General features: G+C 31.5%; 1 protein-coding gene and 1 non-coding gene across 4 annotated transcripts; one reads left to right on the top strand and one right to left on the bottom strand.

The window, feature by feature from the left end:
• Positions 1-6,679: 6,679 nt before the first annotated feature.
• On the bottom strand, positions 6,680-14,001 carry LOC124540534 (facilitated trehalose transporter Tret1-like). Of its 3 annotated transcripts, none has more exons than XM_047118183.1 (4): positions 13,724-14,001; positions 11,069-11,254; positions 8,314-8,449; positions 6,680-8,179 (listed from the first exon to the last, which is right to left on the bottom strand). In XM_047118183.1, the coding sequence occupies exons 2-4, from the start codon at positions 11,105-11,107 to the stop codon at positions 6,849-6,851; spliced, it is 1,506 nt and encodes a 501-aa protein (XP_046974139.1). In that variant the 5' UTR covers positions 11,108-11,254; positions 13,724-14,001; the 3' UTR covers positions 6,680-6,848. The 3 variants fall into 3 exon arrangements, with proteins under 3 accessions (XP_046974139.1, XP_046974142.1, XP_046974140.1); XM_047118186.1 differs by having other exon boundaries at positions 13,730-14,001; XM_047118184.1 differs by lacking the exon at positions 13,724-14,001 and having other exon boundaries at positions 11,069-11,361.
• Positions 14,002-18,349: 4,348 nt separating this feature from the next.
• Trnag-gcc lies at positions 18,350-18,420 on the top strand. The gene has a single exon. It is a non-coding gene; the product is annotated as a tRNA-Gly (tRNA).
• Positions 18,421-18,817: the final 397 nt, after the last annotated feature.

Raw genomic sequence — 18,817 nt, 5'->3', positions numbered from 1 at the left:
AAATATATATCATTACAGATTATAAAAGCATTTAATTAATTTAAAACAAAATTTATAGTGTTACTATTTTTCAAACTTTGAGTGAACCAGTGTAACCGCGGACACAAGGGACATAACATCTTAGTTCCCAAGGTTGGTGGCACATTGACGATGTAAGGAATAGTTATATTTCTTACAGCGTCATTGTCTATGGGCGATGGTGACCACTTACCATCAGGTGGCCCATATGCTCGTCCGCCAACATATACCATATACATAAAAAAAAAACTTTGTACAAATTCCGTTGTGCATATAAAAGTGCTAATTTTTTGTAATAAATTATAAATTGGGTACTAATTTCGCTTACCTGTCGAGTTATTTGAATTTTTAATACGACGCCCACATTTTTGATGGAGGTTCGTGTAAATTTGTGACATATTTCATTGAATAATTTAGACGGGGGAAGCTCAAAATCGCGACAAACGTCAAATGGATTTATTTATACCAGTCCTGTAGGGCTATTCTGTAAAAAGAAATTTGAAACTCACCTCACACCACGACCGTGAAATGTGATATGCGACAGTGACTTTATAAAATTATATAATGTATTTGATGCACGTGTCTAAATGGCATATAAATTAGTTGTTAACAATTCACGAGTGAGATTCGAAGTGATTTCTTACAGAATCGCTTGACAGATATGGCACGATAACACGAACCTCCGCATAAATTTTGATGATATTTCACTTCTATATAATATAATTTGAACGTTAGACAGAGAAAGAAATATGTTTTTCAACCATCTCTCTCACACGTTAAATCCTTTGAAACATAATGTTTAATCTACTCTTATATTGGTTGTAATTAATTGATATGTTAAATGTAGATCTGATTTGTATGTATGCTAAATTAATTGTATGTTTAATTGATGCTTTTAACATGACAGGCGTCTTTTATCTGACAATGTTTGTCTCATCCATGTGTGCGTAATTAAATTACTATACACCCATACAAATAAACAAAAAAATATTAGCCACTGATTTAATCTCTACTTTCCTTGTCAGTTAATTAACACAACGCCATTTGCTAAAAGGGTTCTTTAATTAATAATCGTTATTCAAATTGATCCAACCTGACAATTACGTTTAGATTTTTTGCATTCAAGTAAATAATCTATATTTAGTTGAAGACTAGATCAAAATCTGTTTAGTGGTTTGAAATGAATACCAAATATAACAAGACTAGAAGTATGGGAGGGATTTTTTTTAAAATATGAATACAGTAATGTTACATTGCGCCTGTCATGTTAGAATATCTTAATTTGTATATTTCAATTCGATTCTGAGGTTATTCGCTTGTTCGGATATAATGGTGTCTCATTTTAACACTGTTGGTTGAATAAAGACAGCATTTTACTATTTAAAAAAAAAATGAAATGTATCGATGACGTTAATTTTTCAGTCGCAAATATGAGAACGCAGCTGTATACTGTGGTTCTGTTTTATTCAATTTTCAAATCCCACAGAGTAAAGGATATTGCAATATTTTTCCTTAATCAAATTACTTATGTTTGGACACTGTGTACGATAGAAAATGTATTACCATGACGTATCATTGTATCGGCTATGTGTGTCCGATGCCTAATAATTTTAGAATCGAATTATCTACTTAAAACTTATTTTGATGTTTAAAATGTAAAAAAAAAGACAAAAAATATGTATTGTTTTTTTTTTTCGCAAACTCGCCACCGAATATAAATTTTTATTAAAAGTTAAATAGAAAAGAAATAGTTTTTTATATCACATTGGTATTTTCGTTGTTACTTTAAGTGATAATAGTTGTTAAGAATTATTTTCTAAATGTTATTATTTTGTTAATTTAAGCTGAATTCGAAATGGGTGCAAGTTTTGTTCATTCAAGATATTCTACAGACAGACAATACGCTATTGCCGTCTAGTATAATGCAATTTAATTAATTTTTTACACATGACAACCAGTGGGGTTGCCATGCGTAAAAAAATAAATTGCCATTGTTTTAAAGTTAAAAGTATGTTCAGGGATTACCTTAAATAATCCTAGGCCTTTAGCTCTTAGACAAAGTCACAAAGCTATTGATATTTTTGTTTATAGTAAAGGAGCAAAAAGATTTGAAATGGAATATAATGAATATCACTACATAATCAACAGTCATTGATTGTCTTTAAAAAAAAAACAAATTAAAAACTTAAGTTGCTTTTACATTGTAAATTTTCTGATAATTGTTACCACTCATTATGTGCGGAATGAACAAAATTTGCACTCAATAGCTTATTATCATTGAAAAAAAAACAGGGTGTATCATTTATATATTAAAAAAAAATAGTTGTAAGCTGCACACACACATACAAAGATACATGTACGTGTAAGTATTCATCACGCGTGTGTTTTTTTCAATTGTTTTTTTTTCTCTCGAAAATATCATTAAATTATTATCTGTATTTCAAAGAATGTGCTATGAGTGGACTTAACTTTATTTACTTGCGGGTGTCTAGATAATTTTAGGATTAAGCGAATATTATGAACTAAAGATTGTTTTTTTTTTTATATATTTGAATACATTGTATCGATATTAGCCCGCAACACTATTCGGAATAGAATCGGCTGTTAAAGTTGATTAACAGATATATCGATCCACAAAAAAGGTTTTAATGCATTTTTTTAATGTAATAGTAATGTTCTATATTTAAAAATATTTTGTTGCTATTATAAAATTGTAATTGATACGATCGTGTTATGCAGAAATGTAACAGCACACTTAAGCAGTAATAATTACTAACAAGAGTAAAACTTGCACAGCAAACTTATGAAATACTAATTAATGCCAGCGTGTTCTCCTACGTTTGAGAGATTGTACATCAGATGCGTCGTATAAAAATAATCATATGAAAAAGCTTGCTTGTCGTGAGAAGTAACATACAGTTATTTTCGCATTTATAATATTAGTAAAGAGAAAAAAAAATATGAAATATTTTTAAGATACTATCTTGACAAGATAACTTTCACTATAGAGCTCTCTCTTAAATCTTAACAATTATTAGTTATTCTGAGAGTTGGTATAATTCTGCACGACACGGCTGAATTAATATTGTATAGATGTCTGTAGGTAATAAATTCACGCCAAGTACATTTTTTTCTACTCTCATTCGATATATTCACTGTAGGGCGTCAACTTCTTTATAGTTGACATGAAAAGTGGTATTGGGTGGTCTGTGGTATGTCATAGATTTAGAGTAGGCTAGATACCGCATGTGCATTGGATGAGTGACGTCACGCAGCTGTAATTGAACATTATAATAAATAATATAAAATTAGAACAGTTATTTAAACCAACTTACGTTTATTATGTGGCTGAATAAGGATTTTTTATATATTAAAGAATTAGCGCTTGTTCGAACAGTTAGGTTGTCTCAAATTTAAAAATTAAAATGATGTCAAATTTGTTAATCAACTTTAGTACATCCGGTCGTAGTAGTAACATATGCCTTTACTCACATTAATGCCTTTTGTGTAATATATAATCAAAATACCACGTTGTATATAAATTATAATATTCTAAATATAATGTCTCGTGAATGCAAGAATATTTTCACACTAGACATTAAATGATGTTGAACCGAATAAAAAAATAGTGCCTCAGTAGTATGATTTACTTACAAACAGTAATGTAAGTTAGTGTAGGATTTATTATATGACACATGGTAGCGTTCTCTTTGTCTCGACATATATATGGAACGATATTGGACCGACATATTCGGTAAAATAAGATTTTATTACAAATTGTTCAGTCAGTAAAATGTCCAGCGCATATAGGCTATCTACTGATGAATCATCTGTTATGAGCCAGATAAAAATCTGCTTGTAAGCATTACCAATCATTTTTGATTAATATACCTTTACATAATAATTAATACAACATTTTCACTTAAATACTTATATCCACTTTAATTTGTTTTCTAAAGATCAATTAACTTCGCCAAAATTAAAAGTCTGTTTTTCAGGACGACTAATTACTATAGATTTTAAATCTCGATTAATGCCATTTCAATAAAATTCAAGGTCAAAGTTGTTATAATACTTTTTAGTGAATCTATATAACTATCTCACGCAATAAAATAATATTTCAAAAAGTACTGTATCTGTCTTGAGACAAGGGCGTAAAAAATATTCAGTCGATGATGAAATAATACTTATTATTAATTAAATTTTCTTGTAATGATTATCACTGTAACGCTGGACGTTATATTTCCTTATTATAATACGTGCGAGTGGACGTTCTATTGACTGGACATACAGACTAATTTATTTGAAAAGAGGATTTTATCATGTGATAAATGATATTTGTTATTTAATATAAATAGATTAATATGAACATGTAAAATAGATTTATTTTATAAAATATATAAAGGTATATATTTCCACAAAAATCTCTGAAGGATATAGATTAAAAAGGAAATTTCTTTTTGTGGATTTTCGTTGTTTATTTCAAAATATTCCCGTTTAAATCTTTTTTACGTGTTTATAGTAATTACAATATCAAGATGACGCGAAAGATTAAATGTAAAGAAAGATTGTTGTAAGCTATCCATGAATGTAAAATGTGTATTGATGTGACGAAAAAAAAAGTTTTCTAGACGTAGTTGTTGTTTTATTAGCTGCACTAATCTTTATGTTTTTTCTCATTTTGGTCTCCGGCCATGGCTTGGTGGTAGTGTTTGTGCAAGTCTGTAGTTAGAACCACCTACTCATCATATATTTTACAAGCGCTAAGCAATATTTCGTTTTGCTGTGTTGCCAGTTTGAAGCGTGAGCGAGCTAGTGATATTACAGGCCCAATAGTAATGACAACTTAACACCAGGTGACCCATTTGCCAGGCAGCTTGCTGTTGCAGTAAAATAAAAATAAATCTATCCCACCAAAAACATTAAATGTAAAAAAATGCCAAGTCTCTCGATGCAGTTTTTCCATTGTAAAAAATTTTGAGATCTCATAGAAGCCAAGTCCTTTTCAAATTATTTTGTAGTTGTAAATCAACATTTAGTAATTGTATCAATAGTTTTCTTTATATTATAATTATAGTGAGTTGGCAATGAGCGCAAATAAAAAGGTGCTTGCTGCCTAGAATTATGTGCAAATGTTACTGACGAGACCTGTGATCAGATTATTTGTTATGTGTGAATCATGATGGTCACTACCGACTACATGCTCTAATTAGACCGGGAGATTATATTGACAAAATATTTGGTCATTTGTACCAGTAGGGCGGTTCTTCAGGGGTCTAATTACGTAAAAGCAAGAAGGAAAGTGATGGTCATAGCGCTCGCACCGGCAGTCCAATCGCGTGGGCGTTAATCGAACGCGTCGGAAAAATAACGTTTATCCAACGATTTGTTTCACAAAAATGCTTGTATTTTCAAATAGTCGGAAAAAAAAGAAGTAGTCAGTAGCGTAATGCCATACTTCTTGGGTGTGGCTTACAGCCCACCATACCGACGCGAATACATTTATTTTAATAAAATAATTCAACCATTAATTGTACTAGGCTAATTATTAGATAGCTAATAATCGTCGAGTAATCATTCACGAAAATCACCTTGTCATATTTTTCCGAGAGTTCCTAATGGCCGCCATACCATTGCAAAGGAGTAAATTTTTTTTTTCGCCAAACGATTTGTACCACCCTGAAACTGCCACAGGTATGGCATTATCATTACATACATGACTTCTATTTATGATCGTAAAGGAAACTGTTAAAAAATGTTTCATTTTATAGTGTAATTGTGTATACGATTAAAATTAGTTGGTAAGTCTAGATTTATTATACAATAATTGTTACAAGAGTAACCTAAGCCTTCAATAAGGTGTTATGACATTTGATTCTACTATTGCATATTATTAATATAGCAGGGGATATTTAATTTACTTTATTGTATACAATTATTATTTTAATTAATTGATCAAAAATTTGTAAAACTGTAATTAATATTATTTTATATGGCATAGCAAAGTAACACTATTTCTTATTTTAAATATGATTAAGCTGTCATTAGAAAACAATTGGACGATAGCGGGGCATGGTAACAAAAGATAGAGAGATTGGAGCATCATTGTAAAACGATAATATTATTATGGCCATCCCGAACTACTGAAATTACATAATATTTGGATGCGAATGCTAAGATATCGAAGCCTAAGTATGTACTATCAGCTTAAGATAATCTTGTAGTCAATGATTGTTAATATTATCACAGCGTAAATAAAAGCTACCAGTAGGCAATCGCCTTTGAAGTCTATCGTCATGCCGCAGGGTTGTCACATTTATTTATTACTTTTTACATTAGAACGCGTCCATCTTATCCGGTAAACGCGGGTTCAAACCCAGGCAAGCAGCACTGGATATACATGTACTGAATATGTGTTTATAATTCATCTCGTGCTCAGCGGTGAAGGAAAAAACCGTAAGGAAACCTGCATGATTACTACGTGAAAGCATAACAAACTCGCTTTTTCATTTAAACATTGATCAGAATTGGGATATTCCTAGAAGAAAAAGCTTTGAATTAATTGTTACCGGTTATCAAGAAATAATTTTTTGTAGTTTATTGCTTATTTGATACAAAAATTGACGCTATAATATAAAACTATAATAAAATACTCAACGCAGATAACTTATCAATATTTATTTACAGTCTTAATGTGTTGCTTATCGTTACTTATATCTATGCTGACGAATTCACATTACAATCAGCCATATGCAGTTGATATTAAGAATATTGTCATCAGTCAGAAGAGTATGACCAAAAGAGAGAAGAGATAAGTATGCCTGGAATAATTAAATAACAGGACTACTACACCGTCGGTCTGTATTGAAATGCTTAAACGACGTCAAGGATTGCGTCGATTTCAGTTCCTCAGGAGATAGCGGTTTCCCCCTGAACTCATCTTCGATCTCTTGCAAAGTTCTATCCTTAGTTTCCGGTAGAAACCACCACGCTACCACCGTACAATATCCCACGACTATTGCGTATAGGACATAAGCGCCGTGAATGCCGACGTTTTTAAACAAATATGGCACCGTTTTTACAGTAATGAAAAGATTTGTTGAAAGGAACAGGACACTTAAACCGCCCGCCAAACTTCTGTACTCCAATGGAAAAACTTCCCCAGCAATTATAAACGGGAGTGGTACCGTACCAGTTGCTATCGAAAACATATGAATGTGAATTAATGCTATCCCAATGGCTGGGTGGTCGAATGGTAGCATATCGTGCGCTTTAAAATAAGTATAGGCAGCCGTAGTGAGGAAGGCAAATATATTAATTCCAACCGTTGCGAAGAGCATGGTGCGCCGTTTTACTTTCTTAATAACATAAACAGCTAATGTATTCGAGATAATTCTTTGGATATCTAACGTTATCACCATGAGAGATATATTGGCTTCCGTACCGATCACGTGGCTGAAGATATCTATCGTGTATGCAGCCAAAATGTTGGCTCCAGCCCATTGGCCCAACGTGTAAATGTGGATCATTATGAAGATCGGCTTGTAGAACTCCTTCTTTCTTATCGTTATGTTGACATAGGCGATGTTTCTTTTTAAATTCTTTGAAAATGATTGCGATATTTCCGTTGACATTTTGGCTTCCCTTATCACTTTGCTCGCTTCTATCATTTTCTCCAATTCATCATCTTCGCTGTTTCCTCTAAGCCATCTGAATACTTTTCTGCATTCGTCATATCTGCCTTGATCAGCCAACCAACTTGGCGATTCGGGGGAATATATGACAATTAGTAGATCACCGAAAACTACGAATGCAATGATTAGCGCTGTGACTTGCCAAGAGAAGAAAGAACCGAGGGTGTGGACAAAAAGGACTCCCGTCGCAATTGATAATGAAATAAACGTCAGAAACGCTCCTCTACTTTTTGGACTTGTATACTCTCCGATTAAAACGGGCCCGAGAGATGCGCTCATTCCCATAGCGAGGCCTTGAAGAAATCTTGCTATTAAAAGAGCCGTAATGTTACTGGCTGTGATGATACAGAACCAGCCGATAATCATGGGCGCTATGCTGGCCAAATTAGCAGTCCTTCTTCCGTATTTGGCCATAATTGTGGGTACTATGAAGTTACCAGCCACTAATGCAAAACCCAGGATTGAGGCTGAAAATAACACAATTAAATATAGAACCCTATTAAAGACTTATCACAGTAACTTGAAATTGACATAATTATCATCAAAATTGAGCATTAATAACTAAATTTGTATAAGACATCGTTTTTAGTGATGGCTTTACCTATCCATGATCCAGAAACATCGTCAATTGGTATCAAAGAGCCGGGAAGGCGCAGCTGTGGTAACAATATGGCCGCAAATCCCATCACCAGACCATGCGTCGCCATGTTTAATGACACCCCCACCGTCACGAAACACTGTAACCAAAAATATCTAGAATAGTAAACTCTTAGTAATTGACAATATAGCTAAGTTATAAGCAAAGGTGATTTATTTATCTTTTTTTCCTACTTCCACTGGAATAGGTCATATGTATATATATATATATATATATCATCGTGTTTATACCACTTATGTTTACAAAAACTATAAATCGTTTCTTATATCTAGCCTGCCAACTTAAATAGTACATTGTACCACAACTCAATTCAATCATAAATACTGTTTTTATAGTTAAACATAGATTTAAACTAACATAAAAAGGAAGAAGTAACTACTCTATTTATAAAATAATCGACGCAGGAATGACCAAACATCTGGCACTCCTGCGTCACTTAAGTCTTAAGTCATTCATTACATCGACACGTATTAATTTGACGAACTAATCCAAGAATAAGATTTTCTAATTTAAAATAAACTACTTCTCACTGATTTCACATTTTCAAACACTTTCTTAAATAAGATTATGCATCATTTTCCACCACGTTGCTATAACGCGTTCGTTGTTATGATACAAGTCCAAGCAGGTTTCTTTACGATGTTTTCCTTCATCGAGCAGGAGTTTATAAACTCTTACTCGGAACCTAAATTTTAGCCTGGATTTGAACAGATCCGAGACTAATGTATTAGTAAATATTGTATTAATTTTTATTTTGTTTCAGAGGGAAAAAGTCGCTGGAGCCGTTACTATTTTTTGAATACTAACGAAACGTTAAGCTTAAATTTAAAACGACTTAAAGTGACTCATTTAATTTGACCGCTTTTGGTCATATTTGTATGTATAATATATGCATATTGCAAAAGACATCAATTTCATCTTTGATTTTTTCTTTTTGTATTCGTTATTTAATCTTAACCTATATATTCCCTTATTGTACCTATGAAAAACCGGAGCGGGGCGCGGCAGAGTATATTCGGTATTTATACAACAGATAATAATCATAAAGACCAAAATATTATGTAAGAAAGATATTGTTAGTTATGTAATTGTATAATTTGCTAAACCTCAAGGCTTCGTCAAGATAATATTCAAGTATTTCTTTTATCATATTTTGATGTTTTGATAGCATGGCCAAACGTGTGCTGATGATAAGCGATTTTTATAAGTATTTACAGTTTGAGATAAAAATCTACGATGTATTAAGCACATACACACTAATTATTGTTTTTATTCATTGTCATATCATAGGCGGACTTGCGACTTGACCACTTGATGGTAAATGGCACCTACTTACGGACAATGATACAGCAATATTTTAAATGGTGAAAAAGAGTAACTACTGAGTTTCTTGTCGGTTCTTCTTGGTAGAACCTACTTTCCGAACCGGTGGTAGCTTCACCTAAAATAGTTGTTAAATGACCATTCAAAAGTGCTTGTAAAAGCCTACTTGAATAAATAATATTTTGATTTTGATCTTAATCCTCTTTCTAATCAACAAAACCTTGGAAATTAAGATGCTATGTCATTTGTATTTATATAACCAATTAATTACGGTACAATGAGTATTGCTGTCCCTACCAACAAGTAAAAATTATGAAGAGAACGAGGAAATAACATGTGCACTGTGCACTTGAACTATGATATGTCCTTGAGATTGTTGCAATCAGACGTGATAATTACTGGCAGTTAACATTCAGTCATTCAAGTCACTCGCTCATCAAATATTCCATTTACAATCAGCAAAACTGAAGGGTTACTGGGCCATAAAAATTGCAATTACAAGACACTAAAATATATAACATCTTGATACAATGGATGCAAAAGTGAAATAAGTAGTTTATATTATCTGTGGTTTACATTAATGTCAGCGACCTTTCAACCAATAGAATAGTCGCAGAATCTATTTGGTTAGTAGCGAGTCAAGACACCTTCCCTATAACAAATAATCTTGTGTGTGACAAATTTATGAATTTATTATGTCGTATAGTCGTTATTAAAATATACTGTATATGTTTTAATGCAAGAATTTAATCATAACCGGTTAAATTATAAAACCGATAAGTAAATACCTATAAGATTGTAATATATTAAAAAAAAAACATGCACACTTCGAATACAAATCGGTGTGGTAATTTTATTATCGTAAGAATGATTAATTAATATATACAATTACAAAAGGTCTTGCTATCGTTTTGGATTAAACATATTAATATAACACTGGTTAGTTAAATAAAACTTGTATGCGTTCATGAACTTATGACCTCCAAGAGTATCATATTTATACGTCTTCCAATATTATCAAATTCTCAGAAGACATTTCTTTTGCAAAGTGCAACGATGCTCTCGGTTCTTCAAATTTCGCATTAATAATTTAAGTATTCAATTAAATCGAAAATTAGGAAAAGTTTAACATATTAAATGTGGTTCAAGGTCATGTAAATAGTTTAATTTAAATTGCGTATTAAAGACTCATTATGACCTACTTGAACAAATAGATTTAAGAATTCATTTTTAATGCCATTACTTTCTACAAAAAAAAAAAACAATCATAAGGCGAAGAAAATTATATAAGTTCTGATGAAATTAAAAATTGCCGTAAATATTATAATACGAAGTAAGTATATAAAGTTTTATTTATAAACATGATTATATTTACCTGTTTTTTGAACGGGGTTATCCATGACGGTTTATCCATTTTAAATTTTACACAAAATCAACACATTCCTTCTATGTTCGCTTCACAACTATTAGGTATCATTTTACGAACGTTTTGAGTGTTTTATCGATTGATACGGAATATATCGATAAGATTTTCTCTCGTTTTACCGCAATACTGAACTACCTATATGGCCGAATGCCAATTTGTAAAAATACAAATAGACGTTGATTAACAGTTTCAATGTCAATTTAATATATGTACTTATATGTATTTTGTATTTATTTGTAATCTGAATCTTAATTTGTTTGTATAATTTCCCACCTTTTTATAATTATTTAAATTTAAACTTCAAAAGTAAAGTAATATCCAAAGTCTATTAGAAATCCTTTAGGAATAGATTTTACAAAATTATGTGTTCTAAATATGAAAAGGTTTTACAATCATAATATATATCATGAAATAATAACTGAAATATATAGTCTATATGATTATTTTAGTGAATTTTGATGAAATAAATGTTATTGTGAAATTTCAATTCGAATTTAATTGACTTCAATTCAGTAATGTCTCTTGGCAGCACTTAGCAAGCGTTTATACTGCGCATGATCAGTTAATATAGATTTTCTGAGAAATGTTTCAAAGGGAATACACAAAACAGATACTTGATATGCGGTTGATAATGTATTACTTTAGTATTGCATGAACGTGTTTTTTTTTTATTTCTTAGAGTCATGGAAGAATGTGTTTTAGTAAGAAAACGTCTACAAATATTTTTATTGTTTTTTTAACTGGTATTTCTGATAATTACAGATATTTCGCTAATGTCACAATGACAGATGACAGCCTGATTTCATGATCAAATGTCTAACTGACATTTTTGAAGTATCAAGTTGTTACACAGACAATGAACGTCAATGTCGCAATTTCTGGCGGCTTTAAGACGGTTCTAAGAGTAAATATAACAGCCAGTATATGTCCAACGGCATTGCTGAGACCTCCAGTTTTTGGTGACAAAGAAACCGAAAAGTACTCTTACAGTCTTACAGCGACTGATGCTGACTTAGTTTTGACTAGTTCTAGTTAATCTAGTATTTTATGTTTAGTCGAGCAAGTACTAGCCCACTACTAAAAAGAGCCCAGTGAGGGCCTCGTTCTTCGTATCCATTAAAGGAAGCTATTTCAATTCTAATCAAATAAATTGACGTTAATGCAGCATTAAACATCGAAAATAACAAATATAGATAACTAGTGTCCCGATTCAGATTCATATGGATGATTTTTAAAGAAAATTATATAATGTCACTTTCGCATAAAGCAAATATTTAGTATGGATTTTTTTTTATTTTATATTAAATTTCGGTGGTTACCAAATACAAATAAACAAATATTACATTTTAATATTAGAATAGTAGAAATAATAATACATAAGTAGCTTTCATTGTATTCAATATCTGAGATACGGAATCATACTTCTTAAACGTATAAATAGTTTAAGATCGAATAAATAAACCCCGCTGCTGCACATAAAACACTACTCGAGAAATAATACTTGAAAATTAAGTGTTTAATTATTTCCACAATTGATAACAATTGTACACAAAACAAATACGATAATATTCGTAAATATTTCAGTTTTTTATCTATACTTTAATATAAACCAAATGTACCCCTTCAATTTCAATTTTATTCGAAAAAGATCCTGTAAAAAGAGTTCTTAGCTCAGCAGTAGGTAATAAACAGACTGTTACTTTACTTGAGCGACCCAATAATCGTCCTAAAATATTCCATATTTTATTTATACGTTCCGGAAATGGATATCACTCTACTTCACCCAATGGTAAGTGGAAGTGGAGTCCATACGCGAAGACGACCAGTACAGTCAGTAAGATTGGGCTGCACTAGTCACCCTCGCCATGCCAGCATGCAAGATGCCTTAACGCCTTCACGCCACGTTTGACCCCCCTGGTTATAAGAGGACGAGAACACTTTCTTGGTGGTAGGGCTTTGTGCAAGCCCGTCTGGGTAGGTACCACCCACTCATCAGTTATTATAATACAACCAAATAACAGTACTCAGTATTGTTGTGTTCCGGTTTGAAGGGTGAGTGAGCCAGTGTAACTACAGGCACAAGGGACATAATATCTTAGTTCCCAAGGTTGGTGGCGCATTGACGATGTAAAGAATAGTTAATATTTCTTAAAGTGTCATTGTCTATGGGTAATGGTGACCACTTACCATCAGGTGGCCCATATGCTCGTCCGTCAAACTATACCATAAAAAACACGTTTCCTGGTAGAGTTCCATTTTTCCATTTAATTCTATTATTCCAAGGACGCAGTTTGTCTTTCTATTGCTAGTTATGCTTGCACATATTATTAATCACTTGAAAAACACTCTGTATTTTAACACACACATAAACAATATACAGTGTTTATTATAAAATATATTTAAAGCTTACAATGCACATGCTATTATTACGAAACAATTGTGAGCAATCAAAATAATATATATGTATAAAATTAAATAAACAAGCGCGGCGTTTCTGTTCATATAATAAAATTGGAGTGTCTGTTTGTAATATTAAAATATCCCTTTTTTACTCAATGCATATATATGTATACACGGTACATATACCAAAATAACATTTTTTACAATAACATTTTTGTTCCGGCTAATCACTGGAACGGCTGAGCCGATTTTGACGTGACTTACACCTGCTTGTAACTGATATAATAAGGAGTAACTTAGGCTACAATAATATTTTTGTTGTTAAATTTAAACGCGTACAAGGTCACGGCTAGTGATTCAATAAAAATATAACACTATCAAATCGCGAACTATAACGATTTATGATGCAATTAATAGCACTTATTTAGTATAGAACGCAACGAAACGTAAATATAAGTAACTACTGGCGTTTTAGATTTAAAATGTCAATTATTTTGCCTCGCATGTTATATAAATACGATCCATCACAAGTTTTTTACGTAACTAGCTGTTACTTCGCCAGAGCATTGAGTCTTTATTATACATACATAGTTCAAGTTTTAATTTAAACTGTTATATAAAAAGTGCTTAATTAAAAGCAAAATAACTATCTCCTTATTATTTTCAAGTTAAGCTTGGAACATGATATGATTTGTTGTGGCATTTTTTCTTTCAAGTACAGACAATGTCGCACGCATTATTTTTGAATCAAGTGTAAGAATTGAATATAGATAGAGATAGCATTATGTTGTGCTTCATTATTACTTTACAAATTTAAGTAATACGTAACTAGTTGAATAGTTGTATTTGTTATATGATCTATTCTATATATTATGGTCTTTGATTCGATACACAAAAATAAAAATTGTCTTTTAGGAATCGTCATATTAAGCCATTAAACTAAATATAAAGCTGCGCCGATTGGAAAAGTAGATTCTCCCGAGAAAAACGGCAATAAAACTCAGTAACTCTCTTTTACAATTTTAATTATAAAGATGTCAATAGATTACAATTAAATTAATATCTATCCGGCCAAGAATTTAATGAATAATGAATCCACTTTTTTATGTTAAATATAATCTTGGATTAAGTAACATGTTTTATTTCTATTTTTTTATGAGTTTTAAATTGATTAATAGAATAAAGATTTACTGTAGAATCTTAGTATAGAAACGAATGCCGTATTTCAGAAGGGATATATTAAATTTTTACATTACTTGGGAGTACTCCAGGGTACTATGGAGGAGTAGTGCATACGTCAATTACCCTTAAAATAAGCAGTCAATACGAATATAGTTTTAAGAAATATGTAGCAGCACATTTGTATGTCGTTACATTGCCAGCCACTAGATAGCCACTCCCAGCAATTACAACATTTACAAATAATCATTACATCGTAAATAACTCCATAGACAATTATAAGAGCATACCACATTTATGCACAAAAACTGTGTATTGGAAACAGATTATAGACTGCAAGGGGTTGTTTTTGCTACTGAAACTTTTGTATATATAATCGAAATATTTATCTAATAAAATACATTCATTCATTCCTTCACAGACAAAGCAGTCGTTTTAACGACTGTGATAATAACATATAAATGTTATAACATTTCTGCTCGTGACAAAATGTCTTAAGACAATTGTAAGCTAATGTGTACTAGGCCTTAGTAACCAGTAATGAACTATGGTGACCATGGCCTTAAAAATACTTAGAGGTTAATTATTTAATTTATTTATTAACTTATGTATATATACTTACTTATTAGTTTTAGGTTGCGTTTACGAGATATTCGCGAAAAAATGTTTATTGCTACTTTTGACCCTGATTAACTTTCTTAGCGGCACATGGATCGATGGAGACTTGAGATTTTGTATAGGCAGGTCCATCAGCAAAGGCAAAAATCCAGCTGTCTCCTAATTTTTCCGAAGTGCTATGTCCTTATTCAATGGAATAATAATAGATACATATTATTTGTTACTACCAACTCTCTTACTTCCAAAAACAAAGATAAAAAGGTTAACTACAATAGCTTTCAAGAAACAGTAATTAGAAATTTAATTAAGAAAAGAGCCAGAGTGACCCAATGGACAGACTGAGTCTATTGCAACCGAAGACTGCAGGTTCAAGTCTAGACGAGCACAAGTGAATCCGTGTTTTTAATTTGTGTTTATAATTTATAATACACCATGGCGATAAGGAATTTCGGTTCACATATAGTTTATATATAATTGATTGTGTAATATATTATATCTTAAATGTACTTTGCATTCATTTCATATAATGTCAATTATATGATAAGAATATTTATCATATAGTAATTTCTAACATATAACTCTTTTACTTTAATATTTGTTTTATTATATTTTATAATATAGTATATTATGCACATAACTATTATTAATTTGGTTAGCCTGCATCTTAACCGATGGTTGCAAGTTCTAACCCAGACAAGCACCACTGAATATTCATGTGCTTAATTTGTGTTTATAACTCATCTAGTGCTCAGCGGTGAAGAAAACCTGTCTGAGTCTAATTTTAAAGAAATTCTGCCACATACGTGGCAAGCAATCCACTGCATTGGAGCAGCGTGGTGAAACATGCTCCAAACCTTTCTCTAGAACTAGAAGGGAGAAGAGGCCTTAGCCCAGCAGAAGAAAAAGATTTGATAAAAATACATTATTTTTGTTATAAAGTTTATTCATTAATTGACCTAAATCCGTCATTTCATATTTATTGTAAATTCATATACATATCTTTATGTGTATTGAATCTATTATGTATTAGAGCGAGATGGCCCAGTGGTTAGAACCCGTGCATCTTAACTGATGATTGCGGGTTCAAACCCAGGCAAGCACCGCTGATTCATGTGCTTAATTTGTCTTTATAATTCATTTCGTGCTCAGCAGTAAAGGAAAACATCGTGAGGAAACCTGCATGTGACAAATTTCATAGAAATTCTGCCACATCTGTATTCCACCAACCCGCATTGGAACAGCGTGGTGGAATATGTTCCACACCTTCTCCTCAAAAGGAGAGGAAGGCCTTTAGCCCAGCAGTGGGAATTTACAGGCTGTTGTTGTTGTTGTTGTTGTTGTGTATTAGATCTAAATAGGATACGCATTTTCATTTGTGTGATTAAAATAATTAGCTTAATCATTATTTCATAACAATTCTTCGTTTACCTGTTGACTTCCAAGCAGGATATATTAATTTAAATAATTGTATTTAACTAACATGACTTTGTATTTTCTAAATGTTAAAAAAGAGTAACTACTGAGTTTCTTGCCGGTTCTTCTCGGTAGAATTTAGTTTCCGAACCTGTGGTAGCTTCACTTAATTGTAAAATGACGATTAAAAAGTGCTTGTAAAAGCCTACTTGAATAAAGTTTATTTTGATTTGATTTGATTTAATTCATACTATTTTTGTGTCCTTAGCTATAAATTTATTATTTATAAACCGTTTGGAAAATTTAAATATCATTCACACTCATGTACTATTTATTTTTATTGATCAATCAAACTTTTTTTAGTATATATCGGCTAAATGTTATATTGTACATTTGCTATAGAATATATTTCAGGCGTTTCTAATATATCTAAAGCTGAATTACCCATCCACTCAGGCCGCTGATAAGAACCATTTAGTTAACTGGCTAGGTTTAATTGGATGGCTAATTTAACTACATATTTTTATTATAGATTATATATTTATTATTTTAAAATATATAAAAAATGGCAGCGTAGGCCACGTCTCCCAAGAAGACGACAAGAGTGAAATCTTAATATATAGATAAGATAAAACGCCAAAATGTTAAATTTAAAATGTAAAAAAAGGCTGGCATTGGCGAGCCTGTGGAGGTTATAAACTAAATAAAAATAAAAAAAAAAACACTTGGCTGCAAAGTACGCCAGAGAGAAAATTGGAAAAGTGGTACTTACGTGATTCATCACCACTGTACTCCCATGATCGTCTACTTCCTGAGGGGCTCCTATTATAAGATCTGCTTCAATCCATGATGTGCATAGTTACGACGGCATCCCAATTGTCAAATTGTACTATCACACGTCTATAATGAATGAACGCACAGTGAAAAACAACTACAGAAAATATTTACTAGACCCAAGACATTCATAACTGATAATTGTAGCATAATTTTACATCCTATAACTAAAACTAAGGAGGAATGTCGTGATGACCAAGCGTGTCGAACAAAATAAGGAGGAAAGTTGTGATCATCAAGTTTATGGAACATTTCTAAAGATGAACAGGATAAAATGTGTTTCTTTATATATTCAGTGTATATAAATTCAGTGTTGCTTTACCAGGCTAAAGCAACGTACGTTTAAGATTATTGATAGGTTATAATAACACAGGTGTTAGAAAGGCACGATATTTGATATGTGATATTTGAATAAACAAAACACAAACGTATTCATTAAAATATTATGTACCTAATAATACTAAAACCGTAACGCTAGTCTGAAATAAGAAGTAATAAATATGTATACATGAGTATATTTACACAAAATCCCTTGTAAATAATCTCTTTAAGTACGCTTACATATATCCTGAACATACATATTATATTTAATAATGTATCATATCCCAAAAATATATTTCAAATAAATAATATACATCAAACAAAAATTCGATTTATCATTTAAAAAAGTCGGATTGATTTGCGCATGATATAAAAAAATTGTCTTCTGAATATAAAAAAAAAAAAACAAAGAATATTTTCAATAACTCAATTTACTGTAAGCTATTTTCGTCTCGCATAATGTAAGCATCGGTGGTTCAGTGGTAGAATGCTCGCCTGCCACGCGGGCGGCCCGGGTTCGATTCCCGGCCGATGCATCTCTTTTACTTTTTATTAATATCAGATATATTTTATATACTATATTTAAGATATAATTATATAATCGTTTCAAAGTACTTAAATAAAATCCGAAAAATTTTCAGCAATCCCAGTTGCGTTAATTTATATTTAAATAATCATTAATATAATCTATCTTTTCATCGGATATGTCTTACGAGAACGTAATTAAACATTATATGTAACCTATAAATTCATATATGTGCATTATATAAATACACCGAATCGAAATTACATAATTTGATTAAAGAAATATGCAAAATTGTCATAAAAACAAGTCCTGTTTTGCTTTTAAATATAATTACTTAAGTATATCGTTAGAATATGTCATCCTTCTTTTAATTTCCATCAAAAATCAGATCGGAAAGGTATCAATGA

This window comes from Vanessa cardui, chromosome 25 (genome assembly GCF_905220365.1).
Source record: "Vanessa cardui chromosome 25, ilVanCard2.1, whole genome shotgun sequence".
Lineage (NCBI taxonomy): Eukaryota > Metazoa > Arthropoda > Insecta > Lepidoptera > Nymphalidae > Vanessa > Vanessa cardui.
Note: the sequence above shows the minus strand (reverse complement) of the source record. Positions and strands in the feature narration are given on the sequence as shown.

Bases quoted from the DNA above. Each gene is read 5' to 3' on its own strand.
- LOC124540534 (XM_047118183.1), bottom strand. From the start codon at position 11,107: ATGGATAAACCGTCATGGATAACCCCGTTCAAAAAACAG. The intron at 8,450-11,068 runs GTAAATATAATC...TTTTGGTTACAG, and splicing joins TAACCCCGTTCAAAAAACAG to TGTTTCGTGACGGTGGGGGT. The intron at 8,180-8,313 runs GTAAAGCCATCA...TGTTATTTTCAG, and splicing joins TGTTTCTGGATCATGGATAG to CCTCAATCCTGGGTTTTGCA.